Source organism: Diplotaxodon limnothrissa, linkage group LG1 (assembly GCF_057381915.1).
Source record: "Diplotaxodon limnothrissa isolate DT_005_m linkage group LG1, D_limnothrissa_male_GT1.1, whole genome shotgun sequence".
Taxonomy (NCBI): Eukaryota; Metazoa; Chordata; class Actinopteri; order Cichliformes; family Cichlidae; genus Diplotaxodon; species Diplotaxodon limnothrissa.
This window is the reverse complement of record NC_140596.1, coordinates 21,523,644-21,537,470: the sequence shown is the minus strand read 5'-3', so window position 1 is coordinate 21,537,470 and position 13,827 is coordinate 21,523,644. Positions and strand designations below refer to the sequence as shown.

At 42.5% G+C, this 13,827-nt stretch overlaps 1 protein-coding gene across 1 annotated transcript in view; it reads right to left on the bottom strand.

The window, feature by feature from the left end:
* Positions 1–7,487: 7,487 nt before the first annotated feature.
* Positions 7,488–13,827, bottom strand: part of sbf2 (SET binding factor 2) — a 108,928-nt gene continuing 102,588 nt past the window's right edge. Inside the window, exons 37-42 of the mRNA XM_085378896.1 lie at positions 11,670–11,894; positions 11,477–11,584; positions 11,172–11,362; positions 9,649–9,736; positions 9,447–9,578; positions 7,488–8,831 (exon numbers count right to left, since the gene is read on the bottom strand). Of these exons, the coding sequence (XP_085235022.1) occupies positions 8,733–8,831; positions 9,447–9,578; positions 9,649–9,736; positions 11,172–11,362; positions 11,477–11,584; positions 11,670–11,894 (843 nt within the window). The 3' untranslated portion in view covers positions 7,488–8,732. The remainder of the gene's footprint in view (positions 8,832–9,446; positions 9,579–9,648; positions 9,737–11,171; positions 11,363–11,476; positions 11,585–11,669; positions 11,895–13,827) is intronic.

The following is a 13,827-nucleotide window of genomic DNA, read 5'->3' as shown; positions in this document are numbered from 1 at the left end:
TCTCTGAGTCACTTGTAGATGTAGAGCTTCGAGGAATTTTCTGTGACAAAAAATCAGATCCAAGCCTCAGAAGTTTATTTGTTACCTTGGAAGAAGATGTTCCAATTTAATAACAACCATCTCCTGAGAGGCGATTAAAAGAGGTGATGAGCTGAGATAATTTGATCACAGGTTAACATCCACCTTTTTATTTTATTCATTTGAGTTTTCCGTTTTAGATTTTATTTAGATTTTATTCTCATCTCATGTGCTGTATTTCATGTTAGTACTTTGCTTTTTTTTTTTTTTTTTTTTAATATTTCGACTTGTTAGAAGACTTATTGTAACATAAAAGGAAAAGGAGGAGGATATGTGGGCAGAAATGTTTGTTATACTGTCCCAGGTCATTAACTCTAGATGAGTTAATTGTGTCTGTTATAACCAACAAATTAAAGCATTGTTTCATGACTGTGGACGTGGCTGTTCTCATTTCACAGTTTGAGAAGAGGCTTTCTACAAATAAATGTAACTAAAGAACCCAACAAGCTTTCCATTTTCTACTTGATTGCAGTCATACAACATCCAGCAGGTGTCAGCAGATGAACACGATCCTCAGTCACGCTGAGGAGGGACGGGAGCTTTAAACCGGGACTGCTCAGGCTTAAGCGGAGCCGTGCCCCTCGCACTCCTCATGGTTGTCGCTTGTAAATAAGCCCGCTGTCATTGTAAAAATGTCATTTTGGCTGTTAGAGAAACAGCAAAACTACTCAGGGTGAGATATTTAGTTGTTGAGACTACTTAGAAAATAATTAAAACGAATTTCCTGTGACCCCCCCCCCCCCCCCAGTTTAAAGGAAATCACGGGAATTTCAGCTTTGGTTTTGTATTCAGTTAGTCTGGGCTTGTATATCGGACATATGTCATATTATATCATGTATTTGTATTAGGTATTGCCATAGTGATTCTTCTTCAGGGTGGGATTGGGAAGCTTTACTGGTGAGTGAGCCCGGAGCATTGACAGTTCTTCCACGAATGTTGAGCAGCCTGGTGAACACATCACCTGGGCATGCCTTCACAGCTTTCAGCACGAAAACAATAATAGGGCGTGGAAAATAAAAGTGAAATAATACGGCCCAAAACCGTTTGTAGTTTCAGGCATCCCTGATTCAAAATAGAGATAAAGTTGCTGAACTACTTGAGTCACTACCCAAATATGAATTTAATTGGACTCTGAGCAAACTACTGCCAAAGGTAGCAAAGACATTAGTTTAATTACACGTCGTTTTCACCCAGCTGCGATTCTTTAAGACCGCATGGAGCCAGTGCCTGACTACACAAACAGTACACAATAACAGAACCCATTTATTGTTGTTGTTATTTATTTTTATCCCTACCCTTGTCTTTTCAGTTAGGTAGCTTCATTCAGACTTCTTGAAAAGCAACGCAGATTGGATGCACTGATCTGATTTGCGGCAGATTGAATGTCACGGAGCGGGCCCACTATCAGCCGCAGCATCACTCCAGAAACTTCCACTTTGGCTGGTGCAGACGCTGAAATGAATATCAGAGAGAATGCTTCGGATCAGCGCTTGGCCTGGTTACCTGTCTGATCGTGTAACAGGTCTTGTAGGTGCTTTACAACATGACTTCATTGTTCCAGTAACCACTAAAGAAGATGAATCACTTGATGCACGTGACATGCAGCGGTGAGGTCTGCGTGTGTCAAAACACATCAGTTTGTGCAACAAAGAACCACTGTTCTTACACGTACTGCTCACCTTTGTCTTCTTCATCCTCATGTTTCAGTGAAAACAGAGACAGCATTGCAGGAACATTGTTTCGGCATCAAGCTGTCATTTCGGGCACTTGTTTGTCTCTCGTCTTGTCAGCCAGGCAGCTCGCCTGCACAATGCACGTTTATAGTTTACAGTAAAAAAGCAACTCGCCTTCATTTGTCCTTCTGAAAGGAAACTGGGAGTTCATTTTGAGTTCAGGAGATGAGATAACGACCTGCACACCGGTCTAACAGTCAGCACCGTGCACATATCTCTATACTGGCAGGTCACTGATAAGATCAGGTGTAGAAACAGATCAGTCAAGGCTCTGAGCTAATAATGTAAACGGGATTGTAGAAAAAAACACTAAACACAACACAGACTCTGCTTTTATGGGTGTCTTGCATGATGATATACGATTAACAGGGTTTGCTGTGTGATAAACAGATTTGGTGTCCACATTTGTTTTTAAGAGGTATTTATATCTCAGAATCTGAGAAAAATGTGCTGCTTTTTATTGCAAATACTATTCTCAGAATTGTGAGTTTCTGATCTCCGTAGCTAAATTGCACAAGCCCTCTGCATTCCAAGTAAAGGCTATCTCTAGCTGTCTCACCCTCAAGCTCATGTGTTCGAATAGCACCCTAATGCCCATAACCAATCCATCTGATTCCTCTCCAAAACATCCTCATAGAGACTGATTTGAAACTGGAACATCTTATGGGATTGTCTGCTGGTGAAAAAATGTCTGGCAGATGCCTGTTTTCTGGGTTAGATGGCTTCCCACAGTGACCTCAGCCCTGAGCGCTTCTATAGCTGAATGGGCTCAGGGTTCAGCTGCAGAGAGAAACTGTGGGTCACTTACACAGGCAAGTGAAAAACATCAGGGCCTCAGATAAATCACTCAAAATGGGCCAAAGAAACAGTCACGAAAGCAAACACCAGCCCTTAACGATACAAATCAAATGTTTATTGTGCTTTTCTATTCATGGATGAGCGGGCGGTGTCTGGATAAGATCATCTGGAGCATGCACTGGATAATCTAGACCCCCATGTGCTGCCCGCAGTTGACATCACCCTGATTTCCAAGGGTGGGACTCGATGATGTGTGTCAAGCTAAGTGAGATCAGCGTTTGGAAGTGTTCTGCTGAATTTTGGAGCAGGTGCCCGCAGAGAGGCCCGCAAGTTTGTGAAGCGGGAAGGACCCCCAGCAGCGGCGAATGAACTCTCAAGTTGCCTACATGACATGACATTCATGTAAAAATTGCTACATAGCAGGCATTCATTGCAGCCACAGGGCTACATGGATATTAGCCTTGGAGGAGCAATAAAATAAATCAGGATCATCTGTCACTGGGGTATTTTTGGGGCCTGCGGGAAGGCCAATCAGCTTATTTCTGGAGATGTTTTATTGGACAAGAAGCATTTACTGCAGCTGTGACTAAACACGAAGAGCGCGATCCAAAACCAACAGATACGTGCAATGTTTAATTTATAGACCACTTTTCATGTGGAAGCAGCACGCTTTCCAGCCAACCAAGACTAATCACAGTGAACTCAAGACACATGCAGCCAAGTTACACAATATCACTGTTACACAGCAATGCATTTAAAACACTGCTGCTTGTAGGGGTAATAGAGGCTTTCATCAGTAATTTGTCTCAAACGTTGAGAAAGAAATCACTTGCACAGGCAGTAATGTACACCACCTCATGCTATCGTTATATAACAGCTTGGAGTTTTCATCCTAAAATACTTATTCAATTGATGTGCATGAATTTGGTGCAATCCGGTCTTAAGGAAGTAAAACCCCCATTTTTATCTCTGGAGAAGATGATTCCTATCATGCCATTCCACACAATCTTGCTGGATAACTTCCGCTGCATCCCAGTATTAACGGGCCAAGGTCCTAATCCCCTTACCCAAAGCAAAATGCTAAATATGATGTGTCATAGACTCTGTCCAGATGTTGGCCTGCTGCAGCTCTGCACCTGCTGCCAGTACAAGCCAGCTGGGAGATTGCATTGCTTGACAAATACTCACCACTTCCCTCCAAAAAAGTGCCTCACCGCTCTTCTTTTGACCTCAGCTTCCTCTCTGAATCAAACCTTCGAGGGACCACACGAGTCCTGTTCTGCACCGCCAACCAGGCGCCACAGCGCCTGAGCTGGGGCTCCTGCCCAGTCCCATATTCATTGTTGGCAAGTGAGACATAGATCATCATCATCCTCTCCAAGCCCTGTTGCTGGCTCAGATCAGAAAACATCAGTTGAAGGGGTGTCTGATTACTGCTCATTGATAGGACATCCTTTCTTGAAGATGAGGTGCTCACATGAGGACAGAAATTACAAATAGTTCTTCCTGTATCCTGTGACTCTATCTTATGTGTGACATGACAGCAAATGATGAGCAGCTTTGTTTTGTTTTTTTTTTACCTTGAACTCACTGCTAAGGTCAGCATTCAGTACTCACTGTACTTCTAGAAAACCTGTTGACAAACCTATGAAATTCATCATGTGATTGTGGTGTGTTAGCACTCACCTTATTGACAGAGCTGATGCTCTGAGATCACAGATAATAAGTCATAAAACCAGAGTACAGAAGAAGTTAAAATGCCGAGTGCTAAATGAAAAGCCAGAAGATGACCAAATCTATTTTTGTTTATCCTGAAGGGAACATACTGCGAGTGCTAGGACTCGATTGCCATGTGTTAACAGTTACATGGAAAGTTTTCACAGGACTCTATTAAATGATGTGAAAAACTAAGTGTGCTCCATGTTTCAGTTGATTTTAGAAGAGCTTTTAGTGGGAATAACTCTCTCTGCACGAGTCTCTGACACCCCACTCTTCCTTATAATGTTGCTTTAGTTCATTGAGGCTTGATGTGTTGATGCACAGCTCTTTTAACGTCCCTCCACAGCATTTCAGTCATGTTGAGGCCTCGACTATTGATTGGACCATTGCAGCACCTTGGTTCTTTTCTTTTTCAGCAATTCTGTTGTAGATTTGCTGCTGTTGGATAACTCAGTTCAGACCAGCTGTAGCAGTCAGACAGATTGCCTCCCGGATGCTTTAAATAAAGAGCAGTTCTTAGTCGACTCAATGACGGCAAGGTGCCGAAGTCCTGTGGCTGTAAAACAAGCCCCAAATCCTCCACTCTCCATTATCATGCTTGTAGATTTGTATGAGGTGTTTGTACTGCTGTATTTGGTTCTCTGTGCAATACACTGTGCATGGCGGCCAGACGTCTCCATTTTGGTCTCATCTATCCAAAGGACATTGTCCCAGAACACTTGTGGTTTGCTGAGATGCAACTTTGCAAACCGAAATTGCGCTGCCATGTTCTTTTCGGAGAGGGGACGCTTTCTCTCAGGAATCCTGTGAGGGGAAAGTTTGACCTTTCTTTCAGCTGTAATCCAGATAAATATGAGCTTCAGCTAACAGAGAAATCATCACTAGCTAGCAGATGGCAGACAATCCAGTCTTACACTGCTGGCTGCTTAGCTTCTACATATAAACCCAAAAACATTCCTTTGGTAAACATTGTCTGAGAATACAAAACAGTTACACAATAAAGTAAACTCTGAGTCATTGTTTTTCGGACACTTATGACAGATGGATGGTGTAAATGTGAGGAGACATAAAAAAATGGCAGGCGATTTATATCTGACCTGACATGATTAGACTGGGAGCTCTAACAACCAGACGATCCACTATGAGCCAGCACTTGGCGACACTGGGAAGGAAGAACTCCCTTTTAAGAATAAGAAACTGGCAGAGCCAGACTCAGGGTGGAGCTGGCATCTTCTTCGACTGGCTGGTGAGTGAGGGGAAAGGAAAAGAGGAAAGGAAAAGAGGAAAGGAGAGCTTTGGGAGTCTGGAACAAAATAACAAATTTAAACACTATTTTTTTTTAACATGGGGTGAAAAGAATCTGGCTGAATCAAATCAAAAGGCTGACTCGCTTTACTCCATGGTTACACATAAATCACTTGATTTAAAACATTATTTTCCTCTTCGATGTCCTAAAACCCTGACAAAACAAACCAAAAATGCCCCTGCTGGTAGTTAGGAGCAGTCAGGGCTCAGAGGTTTCTATGTGAGATTGACTCCTCCAACCTGCATATCAAAGTATCTTTGGGCAAGATACTGAAGCCTTAGCTGCTCCTGATGCACAGATTGGAGTTTGTCTATTTACTACAATGTCACCTTGATTCAGTGCAAACATATCCATAATTAAAAAATTTGTATTGCATTGGTAAAGAAATACCCCCATTTGGCTGTGGGCATTCACTCTTCCCTCTGCTTGCATGGAAACACAGTTGTCATCGAGATTTTGGCCCCAGATCTTCAGCACTCTTTGGGGTCTCCTGGGTGTTTCCCTGTCCCTTTTCATTTTCCACTCCTCCTTCTCCTGCGGTTCAATAACATGGCCTCCACCTCCTGTTTGCCTCAGCATAATACCCACTCAGATAATGATGCAAATAATAAAATAAAACAAATAAACAAAACAAAAAGACTAATAAGATGAGCTTACAGAGAGTTAAATGTGCTCCTCTTGGAAAATGCAGTTGATTGTGACCTTTTACTGGCAGTGTGAGTTCAGTCTCAGCTCGAGGCCAAGTGTACCTGAGACAATGTGGGCGCCTAGTTCATACATTCATTTTTGGCAAGACTGTGGGATTACTCAGGGTGAGTTTCTATTTATTTATTTTTTTCACCAGTCCCAGAGGCACCACTTCCATCCAGACAAGGCAGGCAACTGCTTGAAGTCTAGGGGGCATGGGGTTAACAAAGTTTAAACTAGTGCAGAAGTGGCAAAGTGCAAAGTCTGCATGTTGCACAAATAGGAGAAACCTGACTCCCTTCAAGGGGGCCCCACCTGACTGCACTCTCTCCAGCTGAAAGTAGCGTGAATGATTCTGTTTAAACAAACCTAATGACAACAGTGAGAGCCAATCTGTGAAAATGAAGACGAGTTATCCTTCTGGGACTGAAGAAAGACAGGAGGAAAAAGAGGAGAAGAAAAGCAACACAGCAGTGAGTGGAGCGGATAATTACTATTAAATATAATGCTGAAAGAGACACTCGAATAACATAACTTTTACTATCTAGCTATCGTCTTCTGCTTAGCTGTGATAGGGCGAGAGGATTCATCAGCTAATTTGATCCCACGCATCTCCTCACACTACAAAAACTCAAAATCTTACCAAGTATATTTGTCTTATTTCTAGTCACAAGATCTCATTACACTTAAAATAAGACAAAATCAGCTACAAAGCGTCATTCCAGTAAGATACAGGAACTTGTTTCAAGACAGTGAATTTTGAAACTAGAGAATTTTCACTCGTTTCATTTTCCCCCTTATTTCCAGGTAAAATATCTTGATCATGAAACAAGTGAAAATTCTCTAGTTTCAAGATTCACTATCTTCAAAGAATTTCCTATATTAAGAGATATTGGTGATAAAACACTGGCTGCGGTGCCATCTGTGAATTTTCCCTAGGGCCCCAATAGACTCTAGAATCGCCAGTGCCATTTTAAGGCCCCACTAATCTCGCGCACATGTTCAGATTAGGAAATTCAAAATTAGAAATGGTCATCATTTAATCCTGCCTTTACTTCATCACTAGGTAGAAAAATATATGAGCACAAAAGGAACAGGTAGTTTCAAGTATGTTTGATTTATTTCCAAAAAAAAAAATAATAAAAAAAAAATAGCGTAACCACAAAACATGGTACAAAGATACAGTAACGCCGCTGATATGGCTGAATAGTTTGTGTTTTTCTTCTTTTGTAATGAAAAACTGTGAAGGCTGCATAAACAGAGGACAGATGGGACGATAAACTCTGAAAACAATCACGTCCTACATGATATATATTCTTTAAAAAGCCCTTAAAAGACAGAGCCTGTCCGAACAACAACAACAACAACAATGTCCATTTCATTTTCAGAAAAACATGTCACCACAAACAAAGAACAGGCCACTCGGGGGGTTTTGTGCACCAGTAACAACACATTGAAGAAAAAAGAAAAGAAAAACTCAGTCACATTAGAATTAAAGTTAGAAAAAGTATACTTATGTTTAGTACATACAGTATATAAAACAACATGTCATGTAGGTATTTACAGGAAAACGTAACGCCACCACACTTACACAGTTACACTTTTAATAAAAATAATAATTTACATTACACGAGACAAAAGTGTTAAACCAGAAGTCAATGAACATTCGACAAAACAGAGGAAACGTCACATTTTTAAATTAAAACAAAACAAAAAATCTCAGGTAACTCATTTGAGCTCACTGTGCAAAATCTTTCCATTTAATCTGTCACGAGGAAACGACACATGCACATTGCCAAGTAATGCCTTTAGCCTCGCTGTCCGCATCTGTCAGAAAGTCTATATTTGATGACGAGTGCATACGTTAGCGCTAAGTGCAAACAAATTGCTTTTTAATGTTGTGCATTAAAAATCTCTGAGTTTTTGGCGGTTCATACGTTTATGTAAGCAGCAATAACTTTTTCCTTGTAGTAAAATAAGATAGAAATTCTTTTACAAGCTTTTTTTTTTTTTTAATGTTTTTAAGTCAAAAACTGAACCCACAGTTTGATTGGCCAGTGATATTGCTTTGATCTATGTACATCTAGAACAGGATAACATGTCCTTGGTAGTGCAGTCCCCTAAAACCTCAGCTTATGTTTACTTTATCCCTGTCAGGGGGGTGGGAGTGGGGCACGCTGACAGCAGAGGCAAATTTGGTCACCCGATTCCAACTGAAGCTCACCTGTGGAGTGATGACAGGTTGCTAAGTAACAGGCAGATAGGTGGATGGAGAGTATCCATCCTCCACTACCAGGCACTTAATTCACTGTTTGGTCCCCAAAATGAAAGACATCTAAAAGTTGGATAAAGCAGCTGTCGCGTCTCGACCGCCCGACGCTGCCTCTGATGTCGGTGATGTCGTGTTTACTTCACGCATCAGAGATGCAGTTCTGGATCTTGTCTATCCACACTTGAGCGCTGGGAGCATCTGAGGCACAGAAGTTGTAGACTCTCTTGCTGGTCTTCAGCTAGAGGACAAATGGGTGGAAGGACAAAAGGTTAAATGGCAGCAAAAAGGGCAACAATGTCACAAATTTTCATCCCAATTTAGCACACATTTTAAACACGTTTACAGAATTCCTGCTGGATTGTTGAGGATCAAATACTTATTTCGCTCGAAGACGTGCAAATTGATGCATTACTTTCATGTAAGGTTTTTTTCTCTGGATGTTTCTGGCTAGAAAATGGACGGATGGACCAGGTTTCTTCACAATTGAGCAAACTTCCCTGAAATTTACGATGGGATCAAAAAGCTGTTTCCCTCACTGTACGTTCCTACCCTCACCTGGTCTCAATCTCTGAGTAGCGACCGAAAGAATAATATTATAGATGGCGTAGCTCTCCCTTAGTGACAGCGGTAGGAGCTCAGTCATTCAGGAGGGAATCAGACTAAAGCCTCTATGACATGCTGCAGTGCAGGCAGCGAACTCACGTCAAGTAGTTTTTCTATAAAACATTTTGGGAAAATACCGACACCCATAATGCAACACTCTATGCAAGACCATATTAATCCAATTGTATAATATAAAAACAACTTCCAGATAAAATATAATATGTAGACCAGTGAATAAATGTGTACTCACATCAAAGAAAGCCTTTTCACTGATGTGCTTTGGAGCTCCTATAGTGGGCGCGGCCGTCATCACGGACTCCACCTCTGCTAGATCGATGTGGCCTCTGCAGTTCGTGTCCTCGCCGGTGTCGTAGTACCTCATCTGCAAAGACGAGACTGTTAAACCTGCAACCGGTCACTCAAACTACAGCAGGGTAGTGCAACCTGCTCACCTGGTGTTTTGTAATGTCCAACACGAACCAGCGAGGCTTCCAACCTTTCAGCAGTGCTCCACGTTTATACAGGACGCCCTCATAAGACCTACAAAAATAACAGTTGTAAGATTGGATGTTATGCGTCGACACTTTTAACCTCACATTAGTCTTAAAAGCAGAAATCACAAGAACTCTGGTATTTTGTTAATTGCGATTTTAACCGATTCCATCAGAGTCAGAGTCCCAAGGAGAGCAGCTGACAGAGGTAGTCATGAAATTTTGGATGAAGTCTGCATTAGCCAAAACTCCTGGCTCCAACTCCGCACATATCTCCGACAGAAGTAGCACACGCTGCTTCACAAAAAGCCACAACTAAACAGTTGGCACCCTTTCTCCTCATCCTCGTTGTCATCTGTTCATGAATTTGCTATCTTCCACTACACATGAACCTATAAATGAACCCATATGCTGACTTCAGTGTCCTCCACGTTTATGTGATGTGTAGTTAGTGGTTCCTTCAGAGGAGTCGCCAGGGCACCAGGGAACATGACACCTGACGCCTTGCAGTGAAAATTCAGTGTTTTATTTATGATTTTCACTGTTTTTGTGTCTGACTTCCTGTCTGCCTGATGCAGCTTCATCAAAAATAGTCGTTGGGCATATTTTTTTAGCAAAGCAGAGTAAAGAGGACTTTATGCTCGAGCAGTGGGAGAGTGACCTCTTTCAGGTCCACTCCGGCGACCGCCTGCAGTGAGCTCTGATGTCAGATGGAGGCAATGTTCAAATATGTGCTACAAACGGTCTGTGGCCCACTGTTGTTCGTGTTGCTGTCGGTCTAACAGCTAACCATGTAGGAGGGTTGTGTTAAAAACAATGAATGGTGTCACTGCAGCCACTGTCCGTGCTTTTCGTGTTTTATTTTTTGATAGTTGTTTTGTTTTTGCAGTTCTCCCGTTCCCGGTGAACTCTGCTATCCTGCTGTGTTCGGCACTAGCTTCCAGTCAGGATCTCGGGCGGGCGAAAACCCCTCTCCACCCTCTGTCCTGCTAAAAAGTGGACAAATTTGTGGGACCACGAGACATCAGAATAATGTAGGCCATGTTTTGTGATTTGGATGCAATGAGAAGGTGTTGAAACATGGAAAATGCTCGCTGATAAGTAATATCTGGTTTCTGATTTACTTGCTTCATCTGTTAAAACTTTAGCCTGTCCGAACATTATTTGAATCAGGAGGAGCACGTATTACACTGAAAATATACTCATTTTTTTTAAACATAAAGTAGATTTTAATGACCATATGTCCACCTCAGGAAACGATCCAGATATTGGAGCCAAAAGACTGTACTTTAACCTCACAGTAATTTTAAAATTACACACCCAGAGTTTAATAGAGTACAGACAATTCTCACAAAACATGACACACAGCGTACCAGAGCGCTGACTCATTTTCCAAAACTGGACTGGCCCCTCGGCAACAGCTTGTCAGCGAAACAAATGTGGACTTCTAATTTGTTCCGGAAATCGGGAAGTTCACGACCCACCTGTTCTCCTCGCTCTTGGGGGTGAACTGGTTGTAAAGTGTTGCGGCGCGGCGGTTGATCCCATTGGCTGTGGCGGTGCTGTGGTCCTCTACCAGAGCGCTGTCTGGCAGGTGCAGCATGGAGCGCCGCTGGAAGGCCTGCAGGTTAGGTGTGGAAATGAGGCCTGAGATGGACAGCGAATCCTTACAGAGCTACACACGAACAAAAAAGAAAAGAAATATTTAGACAATTAAGCAAATGCAAAGCATATGACTGCCCTTCTATGTTCAATCATAACATGTCATAAAGACTCCTCCAGCACGCACATTTCCCTCTTGCTTGAGGTCCTCCTGAATGCTCATTCTGACTCTTTCCAGAGTTGTCTGCCATTTTTCCGGGGCCTGGTTAAGCTCGCTCTCTAACCTCTCGATGTCCTGCAGCACAAAGAAGAGCCGAGTAAAGTTACCCACAAAATGACAAACAGAACAAACATTTTAAACAAAAGCTGGGGTCTCTTACAGTGAGAAGCTTGGTGATGGCGTCCGGCTGGGCGCGGCTCACGCTGCTGTAACACGGCCAGACAATCCTCCTCTTGCTGTTGGAGATGGTGTGCAGCTCCTCCGAGCTCTCCACCCTCACAGCCATCGTCCTCCAGTCGTAACACGGCCCAGTCGACAGGGTCTCCTCTGTGAAGAAGTCCCATTTATTCAGGCTGAGGATGCTGATAGAAGGCTTCAGGATCACCTGAAACACAGACATCACATGGCTTTAAGGAGAATTTAATCTAATTCTTTAATCTAATTCAGTTTTATTTGTATAGTTCGTCTATAGGGTTTGCTACTAATCGAATGAATTGGTTGTTTTATCCCAGTCCAGCATGCCAAAGCACACCAAGGTGCATTCATTGGACTGTGAGCGTGTGAATGTTAGGTTAGAAAAGCCACCAGTGCTACCCTTCAGCCTCCCAGCTGATGTAACTATGGTATGAATTCAAAAATTCGAGGTAATTTCAGAAGCTAAAGGTCACTGAGATTTCAACTTATCTGAGATCAAGTTATTGTCTTCATAAACTTGGGTGTCTGCACCAGCAGCTCGCCTGTTGTTGCGACAACAATTCCCCATCAGCCTTTCATGTTTTTTTTAAGAGGTTCTAGAAATGATCAGTAGAGTTTGCTTCCCTCTGTTCCAGAGTTTGTGGCATAAACTAGGGCTACGTCCACACTAGCCCGGATAGATTTGAAAACAGAGTTTTCGTCTGAAAACGTTCCGCGTCCACACTAGCGTTTTAAGTCGTTGTTCACAGAGTTGTTCGTCCACATTAAACGACCGAAAACGCTTATTCCAGTCCTGCGCACGCGCAAAAGCGAGTGAGAATTCAAGAATTTGAAGAAAAGCTATCTGGAGCATGTACAAACTCATATTAATCTTTTGTAGGGCTGTCAAAATTGACAGTAATCAAAACAACTGCTGTATAATGCCCTCCGCTATCTTTGTTTAATTGGCCACATGACTGCATCACATGACTAAAATGCGTCATCGCTTTAGAAAGTCTGCGTTTCCGAGTGTCCACACTGCAACGGGACAGCTGCGTTTTGAAATGTATGCGTTTTCGAGAGCGTTTCCAAAACGCTGCGTTTTTCCTTGAGGAAAACGCCGTCTCCCGTCCACACTGAGACGGTCCAAACGAAAACGCATTAGTGTGGACGTAGCCTAGGAAAGCTGCATCACTGACAGGTTAGCGGTGCAGAGATTAAAGAAGATTCAAGACCATTTAGGATTTAATATACACATGGGAGGATTTTTAAATCAACTCTGTAGAATACTTGAAGCCAACATAGCGCTGCTAAAACTCGACTTGTGTGTTTAGCTTGTATGAAGTCTCGATACGCAGCAGTATGCTGACCCTGGAAAGTCCAACAATCTACTGTGGCAACACAATGTGTAACGACTGTCTCCTTGGTGCTTTCCTATGATGATGCTCAACTTGAGATCAAAATCAGCAAATGATAAACAAAATAACTGACTGTTCAGTCTCTGTAGTTAATAAGTGTCAACTCCAAACTCACGTTGGCCACTGTAACCAAATTCTTGGTCATATATTAGGTTATTCTTTAAAGATTAGTGAAAAGTCAGTTTCCAAGATTTATATTAAAAAAATGTCTGAAACAAATTCTTTGCTGAACTTTATCTCATCTGGTCCGGCTGTGAACAGCCAAACAGCCAACCTTTAGTCCGACGAGAAAAACAAAGAAATGTTTTCACCCTGATTCACTTTGTTTCGGACAGACTTTCAGACCAAGCACAGGAAGCGGACCAAAAGCTGAAAACCAGGTCATCAGACTGGTTATCCGCATTAAAACGACACATGACGTTCACTTCGGCAACAATGTGGGCGAAGACCTATTAGGTGTGTGCAAGTTTTACTAAAATCTGACCCCTGCTCTAACCTGTCACTGTCAATGAGAGCAGGATGGAGGTACATAGTGTAACCACCTGTGGAGTCCCTCAGCCTCCTGGTAGATACACAGATGGTATGAATTTCAAACTCGTATGTCGGGTCGTTCTCGACTTAGTGCATTCACAAACTTGGGTGTTGATGTGGGTCGCTAATTTCATCTGCCCGCCTACCCGGCAGGTTGACGACAATACCCCGTGAGCCTTAAGCGGACACAACTAA